General features: G+C 39.1%; 1 protein-coding gene across 3 annotated transcripts in view; it reads left to right on the forward strand.

Annotated features, from left to right (window-relative positions):
- The window catches only part of LOC139771532 (protein turtle homolog B), a 235199-nt gene extending 208133 nt beyond the window's left edge, over positions 1 to 27066 (forward strand). The window contains exons 11-17 of one of the 3 annotated variants that reach the window (XM_071704377.1): positions 5218 to 5511; positions 7856 to 8170; positions 12677 to 13024; positions 19598 to 19879; positions 20583 to 20671; positions 21204 to 21476; positions 22005 to 27066. In XM_071704377.1, coding sequence (XP_071560478.1) covers positions 5218 to 5511; positions 7856 to 8170; positions 12677 to 13024; positions 19598 to 19879; positions 20583 to 20671; positions 21204 to 21476; positions 22005 to 22082 — 1679 coding nt within the window. In that variant the 3' untranslated portion in view covers positions 22083 to 27066. The remainder of the gene's footprint in view (positions 1 to 5217; positions 5512 to 7855; positions 8171 to 12676; positions 13025 to 19597; positions 19880 to 20582; positions 20672 to 21203; positions 21477 to 22004) is intronic. The other 2 variants (XM_071704379.1, XM_071704380.1) reach the window with 2 other exon arrangements.
- The last annotated feature ends 525 nt before the right edge of the window (positions 27067 to 27591 follow it).

The following is a 27591-nucleotide window of genomic DNA, read 5'->3' on the forward strand; positions in this document are numbered from 1 at the left end:
GGACATTTATTCGCGCTGCAAAAGTGAATTCGATTTCTCGCCGGGCGTTTTGATTTATTCGCCGTGATAGATTGGATAGATTATGTAGTCGCGCGAAAAAAGCCGAGCCAAGACGTCGCCCGGATGGGCGATCGATCGATACGTAACGTCACCCATCTGTAATCCTTAACAATACGCCGACGACCCCCCCCCCCCCCGCTGGCGTTTAGATGGTTTGCGGCGAAATTCCTTGAGCGATTCTTCAGCTTTCCGGGAGAGTATACCGGGGAGAGATTCTCGGCGGAATGCGGGGCGAATTAATTACTCCCCTGTATTAATATCTCACGGGAAAGCCATTGTGTTGGATGCAGCCGGCATATGTCGACCGATAATTACCCCGTTGAAGATCCCTCGTCCGATAGCTGCGACGTGATTGCGCACAACCCGGCTCATTAACGCTAATTAATCGAGGTATTCAATTAAGATAAAATTCTCCGTGAAATTCTTCGGTATCGAATACTTCGGGAATGCCTAGGCACAAGCCTTATCGCACGGTGTATCGCCGTGTCATGTCGTCGTGCCGATAGTTATCATGCGCGACGCGCGCGTGAGATGCTTATACGACGCTCGATAACGCGCGTCGAAGATCCATCGATCGGTCGACGCGACGCGCGGCGGCACGGTACCCCGCGTGGCCGCGCATCTAACTGGGTCCATTAACGCCAAGCTAATTAATGTATCTGATTAAGCAAGGCATCGACGCACATGTATCATCCCAAGTCCCGGCCACGCTCGATCCATATAATATCTGGGGTATATCTCGATATATAATAGTTGCATCGTGAACCTGCCTGCATAAGCTATGCGAGCGGTACATCGTCGCCACGGTGCGGGCATAAATCTTCGTTATTTGACGTAATGGCCACTCGCGCGCGGTCTCGCACGCACGTATGTACACGCACGCCATAGATTATTATTATTATAAATTCCCGTGACGTATATATACGTCCCGGCGACGTTCTTACGAATTTCAGCGGCGCGGCGCGACGATGATGTACGCCCGCGAGGCCGCCCCCCCCCCCCCCGTGCGATCGACGAAGATTCATGTGACGCAAATTCCGTAAACATAGAATAATATGCCGAGTCTGGTACCCTATCGGCCCGTATAGGATGTTCCGGGACTAATGTACCGTTAAATCTCCTAAGGAATCTGTCAACGGCAGGATATCCGATAACTCTGTTGGGTCGACGTCCTCCGCGCGTGTTCTAAAGACGTATACTCTTCAGACACTCGGAAAGACTTTAACTCTATACATACATATATATGTGTGTATGTGTGTGTTTATATGTATACCTATATATATATACCTACATATATATATATATATATATATATATATATTTATATGTGTATATATATATATATATATATATATATATTTATATGTGTATATATATATATATATATATATATATATATATATTACTCTCCCCTAAGAGACAGAAGTTCGTTAAGCGCTCGCGTAATAACAAGACAGCCCGTTCCCAGTTAAGTAAATAGCATGCGTATAAATACATTATATTCGAGTAAGGTGTTTTTGGGTGTTAGACACTCTTATTTGGAATTAAATCTATTCTATGCGCGTAGAAACTATTCTTCACTCCATATACTAACAATACCCGGTTCTTAACCATCTCAAAATTGTTATTGTTACACACAAACTGCAGCAAATCGAAAACTTCTTTAAAAATTCAAAACTTAAAATTTGACAGAAATAACTGATTGAAAACAGAATATAAATCTAAAATTTCTTTCCAGTTTTCAACCTGAAATTGTGAATAACACTTTTTGCTGGAATTTTTTTTCACTATAGGAAGAAGAAATTATAGAAGACGATAAAATTATATTTTATGAGAAAAGAACTGTTAGTTTGATATATAAGTTATATGTATGGCATTGCAGGATTATATATCGCGTGGAGAGAGAACAAAACTATTAAAAATAAATTAATTCTGTATTAGTTCTCATCACGTATAGTTTAAAAGCTAAAAGGATCTTCCAATCATATTTGATATTCGAAACATCTCTATAGACCCGAAATATTTAGGATACGTTATACCTGACGCTGTTTCGCTCTCGTAGATAATTGAGATGGACCGACCGAATTCCCAAATAGAACAAAAAGCAAACCCCCCCCCCCCCCCGCCCTCTCACCCTCCATACTTCGCTTCTACGCGTATGTCCATGCGACCCACGCGCGACAGATCGACGTGCATTTTTCACGATGCAGCCGATATTGCGGCCCGTTGAATTATGCATACACGGCGCAGATATCATTTCGATAGCTGGCACGGACGCTTGGCGTGAGCGATCTGTCACTGATGCTTAATGACCGGCATTAATTGGTTATTGTCAGTGCCTCGACCATCGATCGCGATATCCTGTGTTTCCGCGACATCGCGACGTACTCGTCCTCGACGCTCGCTTTTATCCGCGGGAAACAGAAACAAGTTCTATTTGATGCCGAGACGATGAAATTATTTGAAGTAAGTCTCCTCTTAAACCGGAAGTTCAATCCACTTCTTGAAAACGGTAGGGATACACGGTGATCGCGTATATGCGTCGTGCGCGCATCGAGTTTAACTATTATCAACAATTTCGATGTAAAAATCTGCACTTTACATTCTCAGCGTCGTGTTGTGTAAGTCCATTTCGCCGATGTGTTCTGTAAGTTCTTTTCACCGCGGCGCAGTTTCTGAGCATTCGAGATTTTTCGCGGCAAACTTTTATATTAATTTATTTCCGCAAGTTCGTGCGCGCTTTCGAGTATTACAGAACAATGTACATGAAGTGGCTCGTCCTATCCTAATGGTTCCGTGAGTTCAGCTCTTGGAGAGAATTCCAAGCGAGAGGACGTTACGATAAATGATTGGTATACGTATTATTCGATCGGTTATTTATAAAGCTCGCTATTGCTTATTATATTGCGAATGCACTGCGCGATATCTGCGTACACGCGGAAATACGAAATCGCGTTTCCGCCGCGTAATCGCGTAACGCTCGTCGCTCTCCGACTCGTGACCTTTATTGCAACCTTATGACATCCCTAAGATATTTTTCGACGATCGCCGTAAAAGGATAAAGGTTCGCCTTTCTTACTAGCCTGCGCGATGCATGGACAGGGACGCTGTCCAGAGCGGCATCCCTTTCCAGGCGTCCCCCCTCTCCCTCCCTCTCAAGATCGGACGTCTTTCGACAACTGTGCAAAGTACAAAGGGGATGCAATACGCAGGCACCGGATACCGTCCGGAATTTTATGACTGATCTAATCAATGAAGGGTTCTAGTCTCTATATGTGCGCCGGATATCCCGCATGCTCTACGGCTCCTCCACTTCTACGTCTAAAGTATTATTGAATTTCCAGACGAGACGGACTAGACTTCCGTCCTGAGCCGAGGTCGCAGGGGACCCTTTGTCAGCTTACACCGAATATCTTCTTTCGTCCGTGGAAGTGAATGTCAATTGCAGATACTATCGGAGATAACGATCGATCGCGCCCCCCCCCCCCCCCCCCGAGTCGTTGATGAACGCGTTCGGATGCGTAATAACTAAGCTAGAATTGTTTCAATTTTAATGATAATTTTATGATAAAAATCGTAGACCGTGGATCCTACATTCTCACTTTATACGTATATCTTCCCATTTTAAAAATCAAATTGAAAAAATGTAACGCATGTGTATACACTTAAATACATTTCTTTCGTTTATTTTAATTGTCACGTCGTTATCTTAGTTCAGAGAAAAATGTGTGCTTCGAACAATGTTCCATGAAATACATTTTTCTCAAAGATATAATCGATCATTTGCCAAAATGGTCCATTTGTCAAAACGATCCATTTGTCAAGTGGCTTCCAGAAGAGATACACAATACATACAGTATATCTTTCACAGGATTATATACAGGGATTATACATATACAGGTTCCATGACCTCGACATCCTTTTTTCTATTTCTAACATATAATCTAACAAGAAGTATAAAGTTTATTTCGATAGAAAGCGTAGACTCTATTGTTATTATTTTCACATTACGACAGAGAAAGTTAATTAGTACGGTAAAATATGGGAGTATCTTGAACATATTTACATATGCAGTTTCTTCATTTGCAAACCGCTCTGTGAATAGTTCGCAAAGTACATACTTGAAAATGCGGGAGAAAATGCGGGGTTTTCTCCACTTTTTTTCTCCCGCAGCGTAAAGAGTTGCGTGCAGCCGCAGGCTTATTTTCTTACCGAGTGGGTAACAATGTACTTTCAGTGGCCATGAATTGTGAAACGATGTTAGTAACTGTTTCCTGGAGAATATAATAGGGGAAAACATTGTTCAAGAACATATGCGAGTGCCCCCCACCCTGTCCGAACAATGAAGACATGCTCTACTAATGGCGCACTATTGCAATATGTAGATTACAGGATATATACATGTATATTGCGTATTATGTATATTACGGCGATATCAGATACCGTGTCGACTGAGGTTGACACGAAACTCGGGAATGGTGCAGGGACATGAATTCCATCGTTAATGCTTAATTACGGGTAGTGCTTAATAATCATATTAGCCTTCGACGTATACTAGAATTTACATGTCGATCATTCCTCGATACAGACCATCGATGAAAATATCTAATCCTGTTACCGATGTATCTACTAGATGAAGGATATTCACTGTGAAACAGGCGCCAACTATATTTCGTTTAATTTTAAAAATGGTTAATTAATTAAGTAATTAATCCTATATGTTATATCTATATATTTATATAAAAGAATGTTATATGATTCTTTTGAAATAAGCTAAGAATATTTGATTGCATTATATATTCCGTCTGTTGAGGTTTAATTCATCCCAAGTAATTTTCAACGTTAAGTAACTCTCTTATTATCAATGGCTCAATATAAAACTCGCCATTTTCATTATTATTATTATCTTTAACGACCACAATTAGAAAGTAACAGCACAGATTCTTGTCCAGATCATTATATCCCCTTTATCTACGTGCCTCGCGAATTATTCAAGTTTAATAATTTAATGGATCATTTGACGAGTCATGAAAACAGATATCGTGTACTTTTGCTATCAAATAACATTTATCGTCGCATCGATGCTGTCGTAAAAGATAAACTCGCGCGACGCGAGGCTTACATTCTCACCGCACGAACCAACATTTACATTTCCAGTCGTGCCAGTATGCCAGCACGGCCAGACGAAGGTATTTGGCGTGGCGCGACAGGAGACCGCGAGGATCCCCTGCGAGTTAGAGGCGAACCCGTCGGAAGTATCGTTCACCTGGAAATTCAATAATACAATGGAGGCGGTGGACATAGCTCAGGCGCACGTCACGAGCGACCGTACACGCTCGACAGCATCCTACACACCGATGACCGAGCTGGACTATGGCACTCTCCTTTGCTGGGGCAGCAATGACCAGGGCACTCAGCTCGAGCCGTGCGTCTACCATATCGTGCCAGCTGGTAAGTGCTCGACCTTACTGGGCTTCTTGAAAAATTGCTTCGGATCTGGCCCACATACGTCTCACGATGTCCTCGCGCGATGCGCGTACTCCTCTTCGCCATGATCGATTTGCTAAGAAATATTTACGACTATTTAGATTCATTCACGCGTTCCTACATAAGCATCAGTTTATCTGCGCGTCGATACCGAAAATAAGAATTACTAAAATTCAGACGCGTTTTTCGTGCTTGGATATATCGTAATTAAATGCGTCACTGCATTTTACATTGTAATTGCTGCAGTAAAATTTTGAAACCAATTACGATGCAATTAATAATTTCACAAAAATTTATTACATGCAAATAATCTAAAGTGGGCATAATTAAATAATGCAATAAACGGAATGTATTACCTGAGTTGGAATCGTAATCGCGTGTGCTGCATTTGAATTTTTTGAAGCGCGACTAAATTAAAACACAAACATGTAAATTACATAAATGACATGTGCATAAATGATGCGACGTTTGATATTTTTGTATACGGCTGTGCAAATCGCTGATATTAACATTGTCGCCACCAGATGAATAAATCAAACGGAACGAAGACGGATAAATCTTTCGATGACGTCACAGCTGCGACACAACTTTTTAGAGTACAGCAATCGATTTTAATAGACGAATGTTGCGCCGTTCTAAAACTCTTGAAAAGCGCATTCGATAGATTCGATGCATTTACTCTTCTTGTCGTCGAAACACTACCATCCGACATCCGGTAAATTATAAATGCAACGCGTTCTGCAATTCACTGCGTCTTCATCGAATTATCGGCATCTCGATAAACCGGAAAGGGAACTCGATGTAACTTAAAAATAAATCAACGCGCTCCTCGAATTTTTTTACTTGTAATACTTTTTCTTGTACTTTTAAAATGCTCAGGAATAAGTAAAAAATGTTAATATAAAGCCACAGACATAATGGTATTTAAAATAAGAAAGAAAGTAAATTCAGAACCGTTTTCACATTTACGTCTATTATTATGACGACAAGAGAATTGCGATGTTTTGTACCGAGTATATGCATTTGTATACTTTTTATTAATACTGTCAGTTCTTTATTTTAACTCTTTGCAATTGCAGTTTATATTAAACATTATTATATCTTTGATGCATCAATATAACTTTACATTTAATAGAAGAACTCCCAGATACACTCGTGAAATATTAGAAAAGTAGCAAGTCATTGCAAATTTTATTACAAAGATTTTTTGTATTATTATTTTCTATAGATGTTTGATTTCCACAATTATGATTTATATTATAAATATTTCAAACTATCGGCACATATATTAATACGCGGTTTGTTGAAGGTCAATATATATTTAATACAGTGTAAAATACAGTCAATTTAACATGGTATAATACCAAGAAAATTATGCTCGAAATATATTCGCGCAAAACATTGGAAAGAGATATCGCTACATTTTTATCGCCGCAGTAAGCATAAATATTCGCGTGCAAACGGGTTAAGGGACGCAAGCATTTTTACACACATCGCGAAAGAATCCGTTCTCCGCCGAGGGGAAATCCCCCTCGTTCGCAAAGGTCGGAACAGGTCGTAGACGAACGGGCATCAATACGTGACAAACGCAATTTTAGTACTGCACTTGGCACTAAACTACTGGAACAAGCAATAAAAACCGTCATTAAAGTGAACGTTGCGTAAAAGGGACATGTCAATTTGAGTACCGTAGTCGCTCGGACAAAAACGAAAATTCAAACTAAACTCGTATCGGCCGATAAGAGGCGATCAAATCTGTATAGAAGCGCGCGTGAGACAGTTGCTCTGTCAGCAGCTTTTTTGAAAGCTTCATTTTCGTCTAAAATAGGTGATTGTTTCATTTTGTGGAGAGTCTTTCAACTTTATGTGAAACTGCACGTATAGATAAAAAACTGAACAGCAGTAAGTGGATGTATAGTATTATTCCTTTGGGCATTCGAGATCAATTCTTGTGTCAAATTTTCCTACAAATATACAACGGCATATAAATAATTTAAAAATAGAATAGAAATTGTCTCTCAATTAAACAATTCCGATTTAAACAAATTACGTCTTTAAATATTAGATGAAATTACGTGATTAAATTAATTAACACAGTTCTCACGATACCCACTATACAAACGATTCCTATACCATCATGATCGTTCGCGGGATCAATTTTGTCTCGGGTCAGATATTCTCCTATGAGTATCATAGAATACCTTCGAAATTCGCCAATTAAGCATTCATTCACGTTCGCTAATTACGTCGCTAATCAACACGCAGAATCGTGTCCGTTACTGACGCTGATCGCGCGCGAATCCAACAGGCCGCCCGGACATGCCGCACAACTGCTCCTTGTTAAATCAAACCACCGACTCGATCTACGTGGAATGCATCGAGGGCTTTGACGGCGGCCTGCCGCAAAAGTTCACGATGCAGGTGGACCGCGAGGCCGGGTCCGGCAAGAGCGGCGGCCCCACGACCATCTACAATCAGACGAGCAAGGTGCCCGTCTTCTCCGTCAGCAATCTGGACCCCGGCAGCAACTACGAGGTTTCCATTTACTCGACTAACGCCAAAGGTCGCAGCGAGACCGTGCATTTTCGCGCCACCACCCTGAATCTCCCTGAGAGGCGAACAGGTGAGTCGTCCGGCCGCGAACAACCGTACTGAGAGAATGATCGATCACGAGTCGATCCGCGATCGACCACGAAGTCGTCCACGATGTACTTGCCCAGACGATTCATAAGTAAGCCTCGAACAACGCGAAGCATTCTGAAGTGGTGCGGTATCGTTATAGATAGAGATTGGAAGGATGTTCCGCGGAGTTTTAAGCAGCTTTGTGTTTCGAGTGGAGTTCTCATTATGATAGAACTGCAATAGTAATAACGCTAACAATAGTGGTAACAGTAATGATAATAATAGAAATTATAACAGCAGTAATTCATTTAAAAATTCAGATACATTTTTATATACGCTTCATGTTCACTAATTTACAAGTATTTCTCAACTACTTATAAAGAAATTCCATGTATATGTGGTTTTACGGATATTTAAGACATTAAATTTCACACAGATTTTATTTAGGTTTTTATTTTACTACGTCGAAGGATTTTGAACATTATCTAAGTAATTTCAGAATTACGTTTTCCTCACCCTCGGGTGAGAAATCTTCTCAATCTCGGCGTAATAGACTCGATAGTTTATCGAATAGTCGCTCGCGCGTAGTCTCCCGATCGCGCCAATGCCGTAACAATACCGCCCGTATACTTTGCCACCGCGGCGTAAAGCGACGAATATCGTCGTAAATGCATGCGGGAATATATAAATGGAAGGCGCGATATAAAGGAAGCATCGTAGACGGATATTGCTTATGAATCGATCTAATATTTTGAGCACTGTTCGCTACGCTGCACGGCCTTGCATCGTAGAGCTCGTGTGAACATGTTGATCCTCTCTCGTGCAATAACATCGTAACTCGATTTCAGCGGCTTTTTGAGTGGCCGCATGAAAGTTCACGAGTATATTACGCGCACTCGCGCACACGGCCCATAATATCGTGCATTTGTGTTGATTCGCGCGAGATCATCCAGACACTTTACACTAGATATTCCTCATTACCGCCCGGAGTTGGACAAACAAACTACAGGATATACGTACGGAAAAGTTCGAATATCAGTAATAAGTTTATAATGGAATTCGATCTCCCCCTCCCCCGTCGCGGAAATGTAGCTCATAATTTAATTAGGGAACAATTAAGCGAGGCTGTTTAATAAATGGGACATAGAATATTCACTGACGCTAATGTCAAATGTATGTTTAACGATAAATTATAAACAACTATTTATTTCATCTTCCTCTACACACTGCCAACGTATATTTTATAACTTCCTCAGGGAGTGACTCATTACATACAAAATCTATTTGAAAACAAGTAAATTTAAGTTTTAACCAAAAATACTTATAAATAACTTACAACAACAGATATATATGTATATATTCCAAAGAAAGCGCGGTACTTTATCTGCTTTGACGTGATTTTGTTATTTCTTCTCAGATGAAAAAAAAAATTTAATAATACTTCTTTAAGATACGATGACAATCGAATAAGCCGCAGTTAAATTACGAAGTTATTACAACAGAAAGAATCATAATGAATATCATAATGAATTCATAATGAAAGCTGCTTGAAGAAAGCATTCTTTCGAAATAATCCGTCATTTTGTGCACTTCAGCTTATATACTCTATCCAATATTATTTTTATCATTTGTTCGCTATCACAAACACAAAATACTTTGACAATGATATGACGCTTATTAACTTTCCGAACATGAATATTATTCAGGAACGAATAATATTATGTTTCGGTAATAATGGTACCTGACAGAATATAATGGATCATGTATGTAAAATTTTCTTTTTCCGTATAACATATGAAACAAATACATTTTTTGCGAGTTACGATGATATTGGTTCCGTCCGTCCGAAATCCGCGTTTATTCATCATTATATATGGCGGTATTATCTCTTTACTTCAATCAAAGCACACGTATGTCATGTGAAGCTGTAAGCGTCCTAGAGAGTTACGTGTAGAGAACTGCATCGAGATCGTAGCAGACGTACTTATGAAACGTACGTAATTATTAGATGTACACCGACGCATGATCGCTCGTCGTCAATGACCGTTTCGTACCTTCATTTTCATTATCAATAATAATTACCTACTGACTACGTTTACACAACGGTTTATAATCCGGTTTAATAACTGCTGTATACTATCCGATTCAAAATTGTTCTTCTTTTAATCATAATGATCATTTAAATAGGAACTTCTTTTTTTATTCTTAAACTACAATTTCTGATATATATATATCAAAAGAGATTGATTTAAATGTTTAGAGTGTAAAATAGGCTCATATTTAATTGATCATTATGATAAAAAAGGAGAAAAATTTTGGATCAGATAGTATATACGGTAGTTATAAAATCACACAGATTATAAAGCCACTGTATAAACGTAATCAATATCGGCAATTCAAAGGCGAAGTAAACAAGATAATTAGTAATAACTGCACGCATCAATATTATATACAGGCTGTCTCGAAAAGGTAAATGCATCTATCTTGCTGTTTCTTTTCTCTTGAAGAGAGAGAAAATCTTGTTATAAATCTCTTACTTATCAGAGCTCGTTGATAATTATTTATCGGCACAATATTTATTTTACACGAATCCGACGTTAATTAATAAAGAGATAACCTCTTCTCAAGCATACCTATATATTTTCAATATTTCATGATCCTGTTCTTCAATGTAATGATAAATATCTTGATTTAAATAAAATCCAAGCACAAATTACGTTCCTTTAATCGGGACGATGCTTAAACTGAAAGCACTAAAGTTTCGCTGTTAGAATATACTTTAGCCTGTGCTCCTAAATTCATCCGCGTCGCGCGGGTACTGCATTTTCGGTAGTAGCTTCACGCTGTAACCCCATTAAACAAATTTCTCGGCCTAATTTAAGCGCCGGCGACCCCGGTCCGCTCTGCCGCATTCTTCTAACTAATTGCTCACGATTAACCTGTGGATGGCACGTAGACAGACGTTAAGCGGTGTTACGCGCGTTAATAATGCGCGGCTAATAGGCGGCTGCGGAACCCGTCGGACTCCGTCGTTTATCCGCTCTACTGCGGCCTGGGCTGCAGCGGGATCCCGAGATAGGGGTAAACCAGACTATAAAAGGCTTTCCTATTTCGCATCAGCTGGCCCTCCTTCGTTACAAATCGCCTTTCCTTACGCTACTCTCGCTCGATTTATATCCGACCCCACCGCCGCCGCCGCCTGAACTAACAAGACTTTGCGATACGCGCTGCTTTTGCGAAGGAAGAAAAAAATCCGAGTTCGAAAGCGCCGCAAGTTTGGTTCTTAAAATGTTTAGTTAAACTCTGTTCCACGAATCGCACTGAAGGAAGAAATATCGCGCGAATTTTTTTTAGAAGACTGAAAGTTGTACATCGACGAAAAACGAATCTGTATTTCTTACATTCGTTGAAATCTGAATTCGGGCTTGGACATTTGAAGAAGATATACTTTGCTCGCGCAATATGAAAGCTATAGACTGCGTTAAACGACTGCACGCCGCTCGAATGGCAGCTTTCGAGGCGATAAAAATGACAAAAATACGCGCACGGATCGGCTCGTCTCGTTCGATGACTGGCAGGTATCGATTGCATTTTGACGTTTTGCATTAAAATACGTCGGTGCGCACAGCGTGACGAACGATTGGCACATTTCATGGAAATCCATCGGCGTGATCGAGCTCTCTCGAAGAGATCGCGCGCCATCAAGCTCGCGGAAACGCGAGGGCCCGCATTATGGCGGGCAATATTACGACTGATTAAGCTCCGTTCGTTCAGGTATACATGTCTTGACGATTCCTCGATGGATTGCAGTAAATTACGAGAGTGAAAAATGCCGATTATTTTCGCGGTCAATCAATCTTCTCGAAAATAAATCCAATTTAGGATCCGTCTAGAAAATACAAGAGAAATTAATGCGTTGAATGAATGTTTGGATAAATGTTTTCCCCATTTCCAACTGATAAAGACATTAACGAACACGTAGGATATTTTCGAATATGAGCTGTTCCATGCATCCAATTGTGATTTTATATAAAAGCATCCTGTTTATCAATTTCGAAAACTTTGAATATCGATATAATCTTGATGCGTATCTTTTACCACAAAATTCGTAAAATTCATAAAAGAAACAAGACATATCGCCTGCGATTGAATTTTTCTTTACAATAAGATTGTATAAGTTCTAATTTCCAACCCTTCGATTTCTCAGATCTGTACAGACGAGAAAACTTTCTAACTGCTTGTTCGTCAGTCTGTCTTTAATTGCAACATGACACGAGCTCGTCGATTACCCCAAAGTTCATTGCTTAGAACAAGCCTACCAGGCATCGCTATTGTCCAATCGTGATCTCCCACCATTCATTTTCCCTACTCGTAAAACGACTCTCGGCCTCGCGTTGCCGTCGAAGTTGCCTTCGACTTCCCCGCTTCCCTTCGAAACTATCCTCTCGCGCGCTCGCGAATCAGTTAGACGAAGGCTGAGGCTGGTGTGTTGTGCCACTTCCGATAGCAGGTGAGAGGCTGGCGCAACCACCCTCGCCGGAGAATTGCACGATCCGCGAGGAGAGCCGGACGACCGTGCGGGTGAGCTGCGCCGAGAGCGAGTACTTCGACGCGAACACGGCCACCTACGTCCTGCAGGTCTTCGACGCCGACACCAGACGGCTGCTGGCGTCCGCAACGAGCCTGACGCCGAGCATGCTCGAGGTGACCAATCTGCCGGCCGAGAGGAGCTCGTCCGGCCTCATGCTGTCCCTCAGGATCATGACGGCGCACGCCATGAGCGACGCCACGGTCCTCCACAGTCCGCACTTTGTTCAGGAGGGTAATACCAATAAGGAGCACCACCGTTACCCAGGTAGGGCCCAGATACACAATGGATCGTCCTACCAACCCGCCCTCACGCCCTATGCCCTCGCCCCCCCGTTATTGTGTCCCTGATGGTGCTTTTGCGCGACGGCTCGTCAAAGCGGCGATGAGCGACGTCGTCGTTGTGTTCGGGCGAGCTACAAAAATCGATTATCGTCGATTCTTTACCACTTGTACAATTCAAATTGTCCTTCTCCCGGCCGGTGACGTCTTGGAGAAGAGTACCGTCGCATCGCGTTCGCGAGATTCCGAAATCAAACGACTCATACTCGCGAGAGATATGTTCATCCGAGTATACTCGTTCTACTATCCGTTTGAATTTACACCGTTCGAATACTGCTGTTCCCGAATTATCCCTAAGGCTATCAGTAATAGATATGAAAATTGTGATGCAGTAAAATAGATCAGAATTATGTACATAACGAAGGAGGAATAAGCAGATATTAGGTCGTCTGCGATTTCTGTTTTTATTTCTAGCCATTTGAAAGCCCAAGTAGTTCGTTTGTTTTATCTTTTGATCACATCCGCTTGTATGTAATTACTTCTTGCGATGTCGTACAGTAGTTTAATCCCTTACGTACTTTTACGTCTCCATTCCCTCAGCTTTAACCGAACGGTGATATAGTTTTGAGGAGTCAGAAAATAGTATCTTCGCGTGAAATTTATAGAATAATAATAATTTACAGCTATCGATTAAATTATTAAGCGAATTTATCTTTTCTTTTATAAAATTCTGCAGTTCTTGTTTTGAGCAAGAAGCTCGAAATTACTTTTAAACTGGCGCTATCTTTCCATGTCTTTGTTTTTGAATAGATTATAAAAATTTCTTTCTATTAACCAATTATTAGTCAATATTAGTCTCGTACGTCTATCTATACGGTCGGTGGAAGCTGTTGCGACGAACGCTTCGTAGAAAAACGTTCTATCCGAATCGTGCAACGCGTGCCGTAACAGACTAATATTCTACACAGCGCGGCGATTCGTTCGCGATGAAAATGCTCAGTCGGTGGAAACTGGAAACCGCCCGACAAGTCAACACTTCGGCAAATTCATCACGAAGTATCTCGAAATTTGCATATTTGTTTTGCGCACGTACCACAAGTTTTTTTTTTTTTACCACGTCCATCGAGGAACTGGAACCATCGAGTTAAAGGCAATCACCAAGGGAATTCCGCAATTGACTTGCGGAATATATTGTTACACTGTTTGTACGATACGGTCAGATCTTGCATGCGCCAGATTCGTGTTAGCGTTAAGCCACGTGGCCGTTGTTGTAAGAATATTTTCCTTGATCAAGCTTAGTAGAGGTGTCTTGTTACCGCCTATATTAGTTGTGATTATATTTCGAGTTTCTTCAACTACTCAAACTTCCGCTAGCGGATTTTTCTTGCATGTACTCGTGACTGTGTATCCTCCTTAATTTTTCCATATTATGTACATAAGTTGAGATACAAGAAGAAAAAGTGCGTATGAATTAAAAAGTACTGCTGATGCTTTTGCATGTTAATTAATTGAATATAAACTTTTCTCTTTGTTTTTTTAATGTAAAGTTTAGCGAACAGGGGAAAAAAGTTACAGTCTGTTGGTGCGATGTCACCGTCGTACATTTAATTAAAAATGTTTAAAGGGGCGGCTCTTCGTTCATATTTAAATGCAGCAAATCCTTATGCTGCAATATTTAGAATATCAAAGAAATAATTTATATATCAAATTCAATTTTATTCAATAAAGCGCGTTAATGGGTTCGTGTTAATGTCTGAACACGTTGTGTGACAGACATATGATCATATTCTTTTAATTTCTCTGCTGCATATTAATCATATTTAATAGGTGACATAATGAGAGATGAAAAAAATCTAATTTCGCTAGACGTTTCCGCGAGGCGCGCGTACTACAAAAATATATAATACTTAGTTATTTCAAAGTAATTATAATTTATTCGGCTGTATTGTGAATATCTCTCATCTCATTTAAAAATTTATCAGTTTTATATCTAGTTTCACATCTATACATAAGTGAAAATTGGAATAAATGAGAAATATTCATTAACTTTATTAAATCCGTATAAATGTAAAATTCATATACTATTAAATCTCAACATGGTCGCTGTCTCTATAAATTTATTTCAAAAAGTACAGAAAGTTATAAATTTCAAATGATTTATTACGTGGCGTATTTTCATATGTGTCCTCTATTCTGCGAAACATTCTTATAAGTTCAAGCGGTGCCTCCGCGTGACAAGCATTACCATAAACGAATGTAATAATCCACTATCTTCCGCCGCGTTTGTTAGTTTTCGCGATGACACCCACGGAAAATCGTTTACGTAAACAGTCCCGACCCACGCTAGCGCACGGCGTATTTCGTACCCGGTAACGTGACGCGTGTACTTGATCTTAAATGCGATTATGCGATTATTGCATTACACTTTCGTCGCTGATCATGGATATGTACGAGCGATATTACGATACCACGAAGATAACCGGTGCGGACATACGCTAATCAAAGGTTTCGCCGCTTTCTTGGCGGAAGTCGGTTTACCCTGGCGCATCTCGCGAGCAGTTAGCACGCGCACGTGAGAGCAAAGTCGGAAGAACTTTCGAGGGGATACCGCTAAGGCGACCGCCGTGTACGTGTAAATCCTGTCGAGAAGCATTCATCCGAAATTGCTCTGCGGCCAAAGCCCAATCTTCCAGCTTGATCTTCAGCGGCGACGTACGTGAATATCCCTCAAGTATCGCGAGAAATGTTATCCCTAAACGGACGTGTCGAAAACTATAAAACTTGAATGTGCAATCAGTCGCTTGCCCTGTACGTTGACATATTTAATTTAATAAAAATTTTAGCTCGGTAACGTATTCTACGAAATGTATCGAGGCATCTCGCTGTATAGACTTTATCGAGACACGCTTTAAGCGCATTTACGCGAATTCCAATGTTTTATTTACTTGCAATGTTTCCGCCACGCTCGCTAGACAGCAGGCTGCTACGATCAAACAATCTTAAGCTTCCCGAATAAAGTAGATTCTGCGAGGCAACGTTAACGTGTAGCGTGTAGCACGAGGGAATTTCAGGACTAGCGCTTTCAATTAATCTTTCGTAAATTAATAGATAAGGTCACCGAAAGCGGCTTAAGTTCGAAGACAATGAAGCTGCACGTATAAGTGACGCGCACAACGGAACGCGGCATTATTGTACGAAGAGCTCGAGTCATGCACCAGAGATTTGTTCACATCCGTCTATTGTATCATGAGGTGTTTCGTAAGACAAGTCCGGAATAAATCTGGAAGGTCTAATTTAAATTAATCTGGTGTTCGAAGACGGTTACATTTATCTCGCTTCATTTTATGACTACAAAAAGTTCACAAACATTGATTGAATATGGCACACATTGCGTGCTTCTTTATTCGTATCTATTTTATACAAATTTATTCAATTCAATACAAAACGTCACTCCGCAAGGCGCGTTCGGGAAAATCTTTAATTGAGAAACCTGATACAAAATGACAGATGTTACGAAAACGTCAATTAATAAAAGATCAAAAAGTATATATTTGATTTTCTGTATAATGAAAACATATAAGTTATTTTTTTATTATTTCCGTTATCTTTTATTGTATCCGCTATTACGAAACATGCTGTTCTTCAAGTTTAATTTAAAAACTCGATACGGTTTCTTTAATTGCAAACAATAAAATTCTTAACCAAGCTCTGCTATCTTCTTTGTTTTTTTTTTTTTGTATTAGTGAAATATCTTTTCTCATATTATATTTCAATACAATATATAAACTCTCGCAAAGAACTTCCGTCCATGATCACTCCCTTACTCTTCTTCGAAACTGCGTTCAAGTAAAAGGATATACTTGAAGATTCGCAAATCTGACAAAATAGATTTTCCGCGCACGTACAGAAGCATGAATTCAAATCGTCATTAGCTTAGTTTGATAGCCGCGAATGTTGACGCATCCTTGGCTTTAATATTACTTTGGGAGGAAGAGGCGGGGAAAGGAAACGGGGCCCGGAACAAGGACGAGAGCCAGCGGAGAGGCATTCATTTAACAGAGTTCGCGGATATAAGTGGGTTTTGATTAGCCTCGAACTTGAGTATACCGCAGGAGAGTTGAGAATGGAGTGCATTTGAATCCCAAATTCATTGCTAATGCGGTTGTATGATCTATGATCTGCGCAAACACTCGACGACTGCGTATTTGAGAGGGATTATTTTTCCATGAACCTCGGGCTTCGCCTCTTACGGAAAATGGCGTACGCGGATTTGGCATTTCGCTGAAAAAAGTCGCGAAGCTGTCGCTCGAGAATCGAATTTCTACTGGCTAAATATCTATCTGTTAATCGCAAAAGCGAGTTTTGTCGGATTTTCAACTTTGTAATGAGCACCACATTTTAAAACGAAAATAACTGAAAATATCTGCGAACAAGAGAATGAACCTTTAATAGAAGCTATACTCTGGATAAAAACCGGGATAAAATGCAGAGAATTTTAATTTACCGTTTTATTTCTTTTTTTTTTATACTCCGAATGAATTATTCGGATGTTTAGCGATGCTCGGACGGATATTAACAGCCATGGTAGTAACAGAAGTAACAACGCCGGCACAATATAATTCGATTATTTCTAAGATACGCGCAGGAGGGGAGAGGTATTATAAATTCTCATTGCATTCCGTAAATCGACCAGGAAGGTCGCGATAAACTCCGGGAATATTACCACGTAGGTAGATTCCAATGCGAAGCCGGCGAAGCTGTCTTTATGATCGCGTCACAGCTAAGAGAAAACCTTATACCTTATATACGCGCATTTTTTACGACGATATTTTTTACGGTCTACGCCGCACATACGTACACATATACCTATGCGCATACGCGTACCTATCGCGTGTATTCCCAAGGTATCAGACGCGTACGTACAGGGTACTTGTACAGGATGCTACGCTTGCGGCATGGCGTTCCCGCTTCCGAGTTGGATTTATGTTGCCAGCTATATACTTTATACGGACTTTAATCGCACGCGAATAAAAGGATCCGAATAAAGAGTATTCGTAAGATCCTCGCGGTCGAACACGCGGGGCGCATTCACCCCGTCGTCGTTCGTTTCTTCATCAAAGGATGTTGTCTTCCTCGAGCAACCCTCGAGCTTCCCTCTTGTCGAACGAGTAACGACCCCCGACACCATAGGCGAGCGAGCACGTGCATTAACTCACGCGATCGTCGTAATCTGTCACAATTTGCATTTATAAATTTACGCGCGACACTCGCTTATAAATATTTCCGTCACGCGAGACGCGCATATATTTTTTTCCCTCCCTTTTTTCACGAGCTCGTGTCGCAATATATTTTTTCTTAGCGAACATAGTAAAAAAAATTATTTGTATAGTAAATTAACGATGAATGATTATTGTTAATTATTGTCAACAAGAGTTGTCGTAATAATTATTGGCAGCAGGAAAAGAAAAAAAATTACACGAGAAGAGACATGGCGAGTTCTCTGCGAAAAGATCAAGCGCCGCATTTGATTTCTCGCAAATCTGGGGCAACGCGATTGTCTTGATTCGGTCAGTCGCGATAAAAGTAGTCGAACTGTAAACAAAACTCGGAGCTTTCTCCATAAGGATTACGTACCGTGATCGTACAAAAGACACGGCAAAGCCGCTTTTGTTATCGAAAATGCTTTATCCATAATCGAATCGACATTCACGAGGAAATCGCGACGTAGCGAAGCAGTTTCCTTTATCGCGTTTTATGCATTTTCCGATCTTTGTTAACACATTTCTCTTGCAAAATATGCAAGATAAGAAATCACGTTTTCGACATCCTCGACGGAACGCGTAACGACGTCGTTCCTTTTGTATAATATTTAAAGATTGAACAAATCACTTGTAGTTTCCGGTAAAAACGGGCAAGGGAGGGGGGGTGAGTATAAATTCTCATTGCATTCCGTAAATGACCCACACTGTTAAATTCATAGGGTTAAATTCAACTCAATTTTGAGTAATTTTTAACTATTCCATAGGTCGCCACTGCTCCTACTCAATATGTAGTTAATTTAACTAAAACAATGTTAATTTGACTAAACCAATTGAGTTAAAATAATCCTATTTTGTTTCAAACTAATAAATTTTGACGCACATGGTAGTTAAAAATAACAAAATAAATTTAACTCATGGTATTGGTTTAAATTTCATCCTCTAACCTTTAACAGTGCAAATCGTGATAAACTGCAGGAATGATTAGGCAGACTCCAACGCATATGAAAATATCTTTAACTTTAATATATATCTGTAATACTTAATTTAAATTTAAATAGAATATTTTTTACGAAAAGTCTCTTTCGTTACAAAGAAAAAGATACATTATCTGTACTGATTATTATGATGTTTCCTGCACTTCTCGGTCGAGCGACAATGGGGATAGTTAATTGTAGTATAAAATTCAAAGGATCATTATTGCAGCTACTTTACTTTCCTTCGCGAAATTCGACTACTCTCCGTCATTATTCTCCCCCTTTCTTCGTATTCGCCCCGAAACAATTGGACACAATTTACAGCCCTCACGCCAGTTATGCTGTCGCTGTCTGGTCCGCTATTGGGCGCGGTGGTAGGAGCCACAGCGGGGCTGCTCCTGGTGATCTTCGTGATCGTGCTGGCTGTCAAACTCCGCTATCGACCTCGATCTCAGGAGGACTCTCATGACGACGGCGGCATGGCGAACCTGGCGGCGTCGGGGACCGGCGCCTCGTCCCCCCGTGACAAATCGTCGACCTTGCCCCTCAGTGCCGATAGCATCGAGAGCTTTGAGAAGAATCCCGATATAATACCACACGGGAACGGTAGGCGAGAGTACCTGTCACTTCGCTTCGCAGCATGCTCCTCGATCTGGTTTATCCGGTGATTGCATGATAAACGCCCCCCCCCGTGTAAGACAAATCGCTCTTGTTATCATCATTATTAATTGCCGGAATACTCTTTACCATAAATAAATTCAATCATCAATAGATTATCTCACAAGAGAAACCTCGCGAACCCAAAAATTAAAATAATAGGTAATAATTTTTTTCAAAATATTATTTATGTGCTTAAATAGAAGTGTTCTTACCATGAAATTTTTGTGTAAAATATTTTTTTTAATACTTTTCGAGATATATCGAGAAAAGCAAAAAACTGCTCTACATACCTCTATAAAAGATAGTTTCATCCCTTATAATCGTTTTTCAGCTGCAATTGAAAATTTCGAAATTTGTCTATTTACCTCTTTATGTGTAAAGTTTCATCAAAATCAAAATTTTCGAGTTTGGGAGGTTTCTTTATTAGTAAGAATATAACGCTAGCAAGCGATGCATGACTATCATATAAAACTTTGTTGACGGTTTCTTTATTTAAATATAAAATAATATTTATAACAAAACGAGCTTTTTGCTTTAATTTATTTTATAATTACGTATATATATATATATATATATATATATATATATAACTCCTCGAACTATAAACTCTAAGGCGTAACAGTGATTCCTGTACTTTATTATATCATAGAGAATTCATATGCAGAGCTGTGCAAGAGTGCATCACCGCGATACGTACTGCAACGTCCGGAAACAAATACCTTCACACCAGCAAACAACGTAAGCTCAGTAATTATGAATCTAAGACAATAGCAAATTTAACATTTAGGTGTCGCAAGTCACAATTAATTTCTAATTATATGTAACCATTACTGTTTTTATAAAAATCTCATTGAAAGTAAATACAGCTCAATATAACTTTGCACTTAATTAAAAAATATATATACTTAAGTAACTTTTTAGATCAGACCCACAATATTATTTTTATTCGTAAAAAATTGAGCAACAAATAACAATTCGTATTTATCTATTTCAAAAAAATTATATCAATTCTATAATATCTGTACGCCAAAATTATTATAGTATAAAATCTTCGCGTTTTCTTAAAGCATTTCTAATCAATTAATTTACTATAATTCACAGTTATGACTTTATTTCCTTTTCCCAGCTGTGATAAATCGACTAATCGGTTTTATTACAAATGTACGTAATCCGATATCGGTCCGAATCCGGATATCGATATGTCCGAATCGGATTCTTGATCGATTAAATTATGTTGTTCAAATTCTGAGAGTAATATTGTTCTTAGCAGGGCACCGAGCTAACATACGTCGAATTAGCGCTAAGGGGAAACCGACGAATACCTCCGAATTGCTACCAGCCCGTGCAAATCTCTAGCATCCAACGGCCCCAGCTGCTGCCCATGTCGACTTTGACGCGCAGACAGCCTATCCAGGAGCCGACGATTTACGCGCAAGTCGCCAGTCATTCTAAACCGATTTACGTGCCACCGCCACACCCGTACATGAATCGTTCCAGCGACGAAACTACGGCGGAGACACCATTGATCGGACACGACAATAAGGTATTAGGCATGCTAAAGTGTTCGGAAACGTTTTGTTACAATCTCGACAGGTTTATCATTACGTTTCATCAAGAGTCCTTTCCTTAAGTGCTACAAAATTTTCTAAAACTAACTGAGAAAATATAAATTTTGGTTTAAGCACTAAATAATTTAAGTATTCCGAGAGACCTAGTATTCTCCTCGACAAAATTAAAAAAAAACCACTTTGAATCAGTGGCGAAAATGTCGTAATAAAAATTTATATAACTTCGTAAAGAATAATTGTAGAATGATTCTTTGATAGTATACATTTTCACCCTCAGCTTTCGAGCGTCATTGAACTTTCTCGAGAACAAGAGTATCATACTGAGAATACTTGACAATGCAAAATTACGGCGAGATTGGCGACATTGACCTGTAAAGAAAATTACAAAGGACTCGTAAACTAATTCAGGATTGATATAAGCGCGATGTTGTCGCTTGCAATTAACGTTATTCGCTAACTAGAGATAACACAGTCTTTAATTACGATCTATCTGCCTCTTCTAGATCACTACGATCAGCCATTCGGGCAGCTCAATCTGGCGCACCGACCCGCCGCCTTCCTCGAACGCGCCAACGACATGATTTCAGCAAGCTGCATCGTAATTCACGATTCCATTTCTCTCCTAAACGTCTCTTAATGTTCTCCCCTCCCTCCTCCCTCCTCCCCCCCCCCCTCCGCCCCCCTCGAGAAAGAAAAAGAAAATAAAAGTACACATCGATCCACACGTACGCGTTAAGTGAGGAGGTTCTTCGAAGGAGGCGCCGCGGCCCCCCGCCCCCCACCGGTAGAGATTGTTAGACCTTTACTACGAGTGTTATAAATAGAGGATTCGTTCGACGATGAAAGTAATTAATGAAATCGCGCGGAGTATATATATATAACATATATACACATATAGATTATGCGCTTTACCGAATGATTTGTGATAGTGGTTGGTTGGAGCCGGGAAAAGGGATTGAACTGTTTTTCAACCGTCCGTAAAACTCGTGGCGGAGCGAACGCGCTATTTTGATCCCGAGGCAGAGCGTACGTTCGCCGTTCCGTTCCGTCGACCGATCGAGAAATCGTTGTTCGATGAATGTTATCGGAGAGTTGGCAATAATTACGTGTAAAAAAAAAGTGCGCCGTTGTTCCGCGCGGCGCGGAGAACGGTGAGTTCCTCTGCAGTTTTTAACTCATATCTACAATATTCGCGAATATCACTTATTTGATTTTTCCCGCAGAAAAAGTCGACCCAAAATCGATTTAAAAAATTTACGACAGAAGTTTTTAAAACATTCTCTGCAATAAAAAGAAGTTATATTCTCTTTCTCGTCTTTTCTATAAATAATTCTCTAATAATAATAATTAATCTAATGCAGAATTTATTTCCAGAGCTTATTATCATAAATATAAATTTAGCTAGTAACGTTTATAATTGAACTCTAAAAGCGTTACAATACTAATTTTTATTATTTATCGATATTGTAAACGATATTGATATGCCAATATGTCTACTCAAGTTACGTGAAAAGATGAATTTTGGTTGTTGAAAATGTTTGATACGTTGATTTTGACGAATACTCGTAGATACGAGTTAAAAATCGAAATAGCACTTCGTCCGCCTCTGCGTGTAAATCAAACAACGCCGGTGGAAATAGATGGCGAACGCAACGATTTAGTGTGATTAGTAGGATAAAGTTAGTCGCGCGATTGTCTATTGTTTTGATGATGTAATCCAGCATCTTCTGTACCGTTCTACGAATTTTCGTTCGATATTATTTTCGAGTGGGTTCATTTATATGTATATGCTATTAAAATTTTAATTGTTGAAAAATTCTAATTCTAGATGTCCTAATCATTATTTTACTATCATTGAACTGCAGTAGTACTTCCAATTAAACAATTTATAGATTTTTAAATAAGATAAAAAATATTTCTTAAAACTGCTTTTTATTTTTAGAAATTTTAAAGTACATTATGAAATAAATCGAACGATTACACTGAAATTTAATTTTAATGATTTCTAAAACAGATTATTATTAAATATATGAGTGTGTAAAAAATAAATGGATTAGAAAAGAATTAGAATTTATTTCGATTGCGAATCTCTACTATGTAAATCGAAAATTGTCTTTACAATAATTGCACTCTTTCTCGTGATTTTTTTTTACCCTGTTCAGTCATTTCATTCCCGTGAGGAAGGTACAATCAGGAATTATAAAATAAATCTTTTATTGAAAATTAAAATACGTTAAAAAATGTGGGATGACGCGTGGCTCCGCGCTAAAGCGGATGTTTAGTAATAATAATAACTAAAAGTCGTGGGTTCGATCCTGGTCCGGTCTTCATCCCACATTTTCCTCGTTTAAGAGGAAGATTCCCCAGTTAAAGGGGAAAAAAAGAGAAATTATTTGTCTCTCGCATTTCATGATTTCACGATTTCACGACGCATTCACGGAATATGTTTTAATTATCATTCAAATTCATCAACATACCCCTTGTAATTTAAACAGAACTCTTGTCGGTTTCATGCGGCATTTATTTGCATATATAATAAGGTCAAGCGAAGTAAAATTGAAGCAGATTCGCAAATTTTAAAATTATTTAACTTTCGAAATGAAATATTGACATGTTGCAGACTTGAGACTTCTTTCGATATATTTTAACTCGTCTACTTTTACGAAGTACTGCGTACGTTTAAGAAAGAAGTACGAACGTACGTTGACGGGCTTTGACGTTATGGCAACGGGAGAAACGTCTTCTTTTTCTCCTCGGTTTTATAGTTACCCGCTACCTGTATAGTACCCACTTAGCGTAGGCCGTTTTATTCAGAACGAGCGTTATAGAGTTGCCGATAGCGCAGAGTAGAAATTCGAGAAGGCGGATGAAACGAGAAGGCGCGACTCCAAGGGTCGCGATCGATCATCGACGCAACTATTCCTCGCGAGCTTCTCGTTGGAATAAAAGACTTGAGAAGTCGGACGAAACGCTACGACGATCACATCCGATAATGATGATGATAATGATGATAATGATGATAATGATGATAATGATGATGATGGTGATCATCGTAAAGAATCCGCACGATAGCTTCGTCACGCGCAAAACTTTGAGAAGACTGAGCAAGGCGCAGGATTTGTAATGCGCGAAGGTGCCATATAACAGAGACGGGCTTGTTCTTTTTTTAATTTTATTTTTTATTCGCGTTTACCCTCGATCGAATAAATCGCAAATCGTTTCCACGGTTTTTATTATAGCCGTACTGCTGTACTTACGTTCAAGATTGCTGTACGTCGTATGTTACCATTGTTGATAATCGACGATTGTGTAGAGAAATGATTTCATGCCTTATTGAGTGAGATATTTGAACGGAAAGCGAGTTTTCGTGAATGGGCATGGAAAGCGCCTTGGGGAAAAGTTTTTGATACGATAAATGTGTATCACTGTATTTCCTCAATAAATAATGTAACTTTTCTCTGACGAGTCTTTTTACATGTCCACGTATAAGTGGCGGAAATATTCAGACGTTTCCGTTTTAATGTTTTACCCTGTTTTAATGAGAGAAAGTAAAAATTTTATTCCGAACTATAAAAAAAAACGTAGAGTTCTCTTTTACAACTTGTTTTATTAATATTAATTAAGAGTTTATTAAAATATGGACTTTATAGTTCACTAGAACATATTTATAACGGTCAAAATAATTGTTCTAGTGTTGGATTTAATTACAAATAAGATAATTTTGTACGATATGCGATATATATTAGAACTCGATTATTGAGTAGTTATCTGTTTATTAGATCGCTCTAAGCTTTCAGATGAAATTCGAGGAAACATAAATTGATTTGTGATGTAGGTAATCGCGCGCCCGTCTCTGACATATGAGTTTATAATGGGAGTGATGTAAGAAAAAGAAACATTTTAAAGGAGAGACAGACAGAGAAAAAAATAGGAATTACTATATACTTTTCTCATCTAATTTGTTAAGAAAAGAATGTTGAGGACAATTTACATCACTCTCATTCTGATTGACTCATAAAAGATCGTGGCGCGAAAGCAACTGTTGTTCGAACGAATTCGATATTGTTGTTGTATAGTGTAACTACCACGACTCGTCTCGCCGAAGGCGAGATGACACGTGGCCGGCGCCGATTGTAATAAAGAGCAACGCGTTCGCGTTAATTAACTACTTGTATCCCTTTTCTTTTGCGTTAAGGATAACATTTAGCAATGTTCGCAAGTTTAGTATGAGAACTTCGCCGATTGAAATTTACCTTTTTTAAGAAAAAAAAAGAGTGCCGAACAATGCAAACGTGAAGGAAATGTAAAAGCGTGTAGAAAACCTGCGTTAATCTTTCGGATGTTATTTGTAAATGATATCTTGACATTCGTTATGTGTTGTCCCACAAATTCGGATATAGCACCGATCTACAAGCAATTTTTATCCAGTTTAGTATTATTCCTTTTTTTTTAAATCAGGAAATACGCACAGACTCTGTTTGCATTTAAACTTTAATCTTTGTCTTTGAATCACTTTTCCCCAAATAGTAAGTAATATAACGCACTATCGATTAACAGACTCCGCTGTATTCGCTCAATGTCTCAAACTATACGATGTAGATGTTAGAGGAATCAGAGATCTCACATTCACCAGGATGCGGCAATTAAAAGAGAAAAAAAATACGCGCGCGCGTAACAAATATTCCTGCCTCCCCCCCCCCCCCCCCCCGTTAACAATAAGCCGATACTTGGTGTCACGCAATTATTAAAGAACGAGAGTGCGTAAAGTGTAGAGGTATTTTTTATATAATATTGTATATTTATTTATGATTTTTTCATACTCTTTCGATCGTACGTTTAGCATCAGACATAGCCATCTAGTTTTAAGTTGTACGAAGAAAGTGATCGGTATGCATTGCATGAAAAAAATAAAAAGATTTCTTAGGATGTGCGACAGAAGACAACCATATGGCGACAAATAAGCGACGAAAATATAAAGACGAAAATATGGAAATATTGTGTTCTGACGTATGCGAGCTTTCTGGTTCACTTTAAACGGCGAGATTATTGTCCCTTTGATAAAAAGTCAACGATTAAATATGTTGGAAACGGTCCGACGAGAGAGTCGGAGGCGCTCTATTTGTAATCTAAATTTTAAAATACTTCGTAAAGTAATAATAGCGAGGGAAGTTCGCGGTTCTCGCGTACGTAAATAAATAAGTAATAATAATAAAAAGAAAAAAGAGGGAATAAACGACAGTGGCGGTAGCTGTGCGCCAAAAATCAGAGATTCCGTATTTTGTCAAATAACTATAATTATTATTGCGCCAGTGTAACATAAGACTTTGATATGTATTGTTAGTATGCATCGTGTGGGTATTACAGAGAATAAATTTAAATATAAAACATACATCAAATATACGAGCATACGCCTATGTACACCGTGTGTTTGTGTGTGTAAAGGATAAACTTAAGATACTATGTAAACACAATTTCAAAAACAACTTTTAATATAGATTTACTTGTGTAAAATATAAGGAGAACTAATTGTGCTCAATAAATTTCAATAAATAACGATTTTGCCTATGCCAATAACTATCATTACTGCACTTATTTTCGTGTAAAATGTAATAATTACAGTTATGACAACCGAAAAGCTACTGAACCAAATAATTTTACCCACGTAGAAATTGCCGATGTTGTTTAACTGGTCCAACATTGGCCCAGTATCGGCGGCCAAGAGTTGGCAACCAATCTTGTCCCAGTACTGGTTTAAAAGTCGGTCCTATAACGGGCCGTTACAAAATACAGACGTGGGCCAATATAGGCTGCAAGACAGGCCAAGCTCTGGTTGCGGTACAGGCCGAGCACTGAGGTGTATATATTGCCGATAGTATATATATATATAATCGCAATAAACATTTAATCACAAAATTCATACCGCAGCCAGAGCTTGGCCAAGCTTCGGATGCGGTACAGACCCGGTACTGGGGTGCATATATTGCCGATAGTACATATATAATCGCAATAATTATTACGCAATATTCATATATTTATTACACGCTTATGCTATTATAAAAATATATAAAAAGTCTTATTAATCTAATAATA

This window comes from Temnothorax nylanderi, unplaced genomic scaffold (genome assembly GCF_030848795.1).
Source record: "Temnothorax nylanderi isolate EJ_2023f unplaced genomic scaffold, tnyl_v1.0 TNYL_tig0041_pilon, whole genome shotgun sequence".
Classification (NCBI taxonomy): domain Eukaryota; kingdom Metazoa; phylum Arthropoda; class Insecta; order Hymenoptera; family Formicidae; genus Temnothorax; species Temnothorax nylanderi.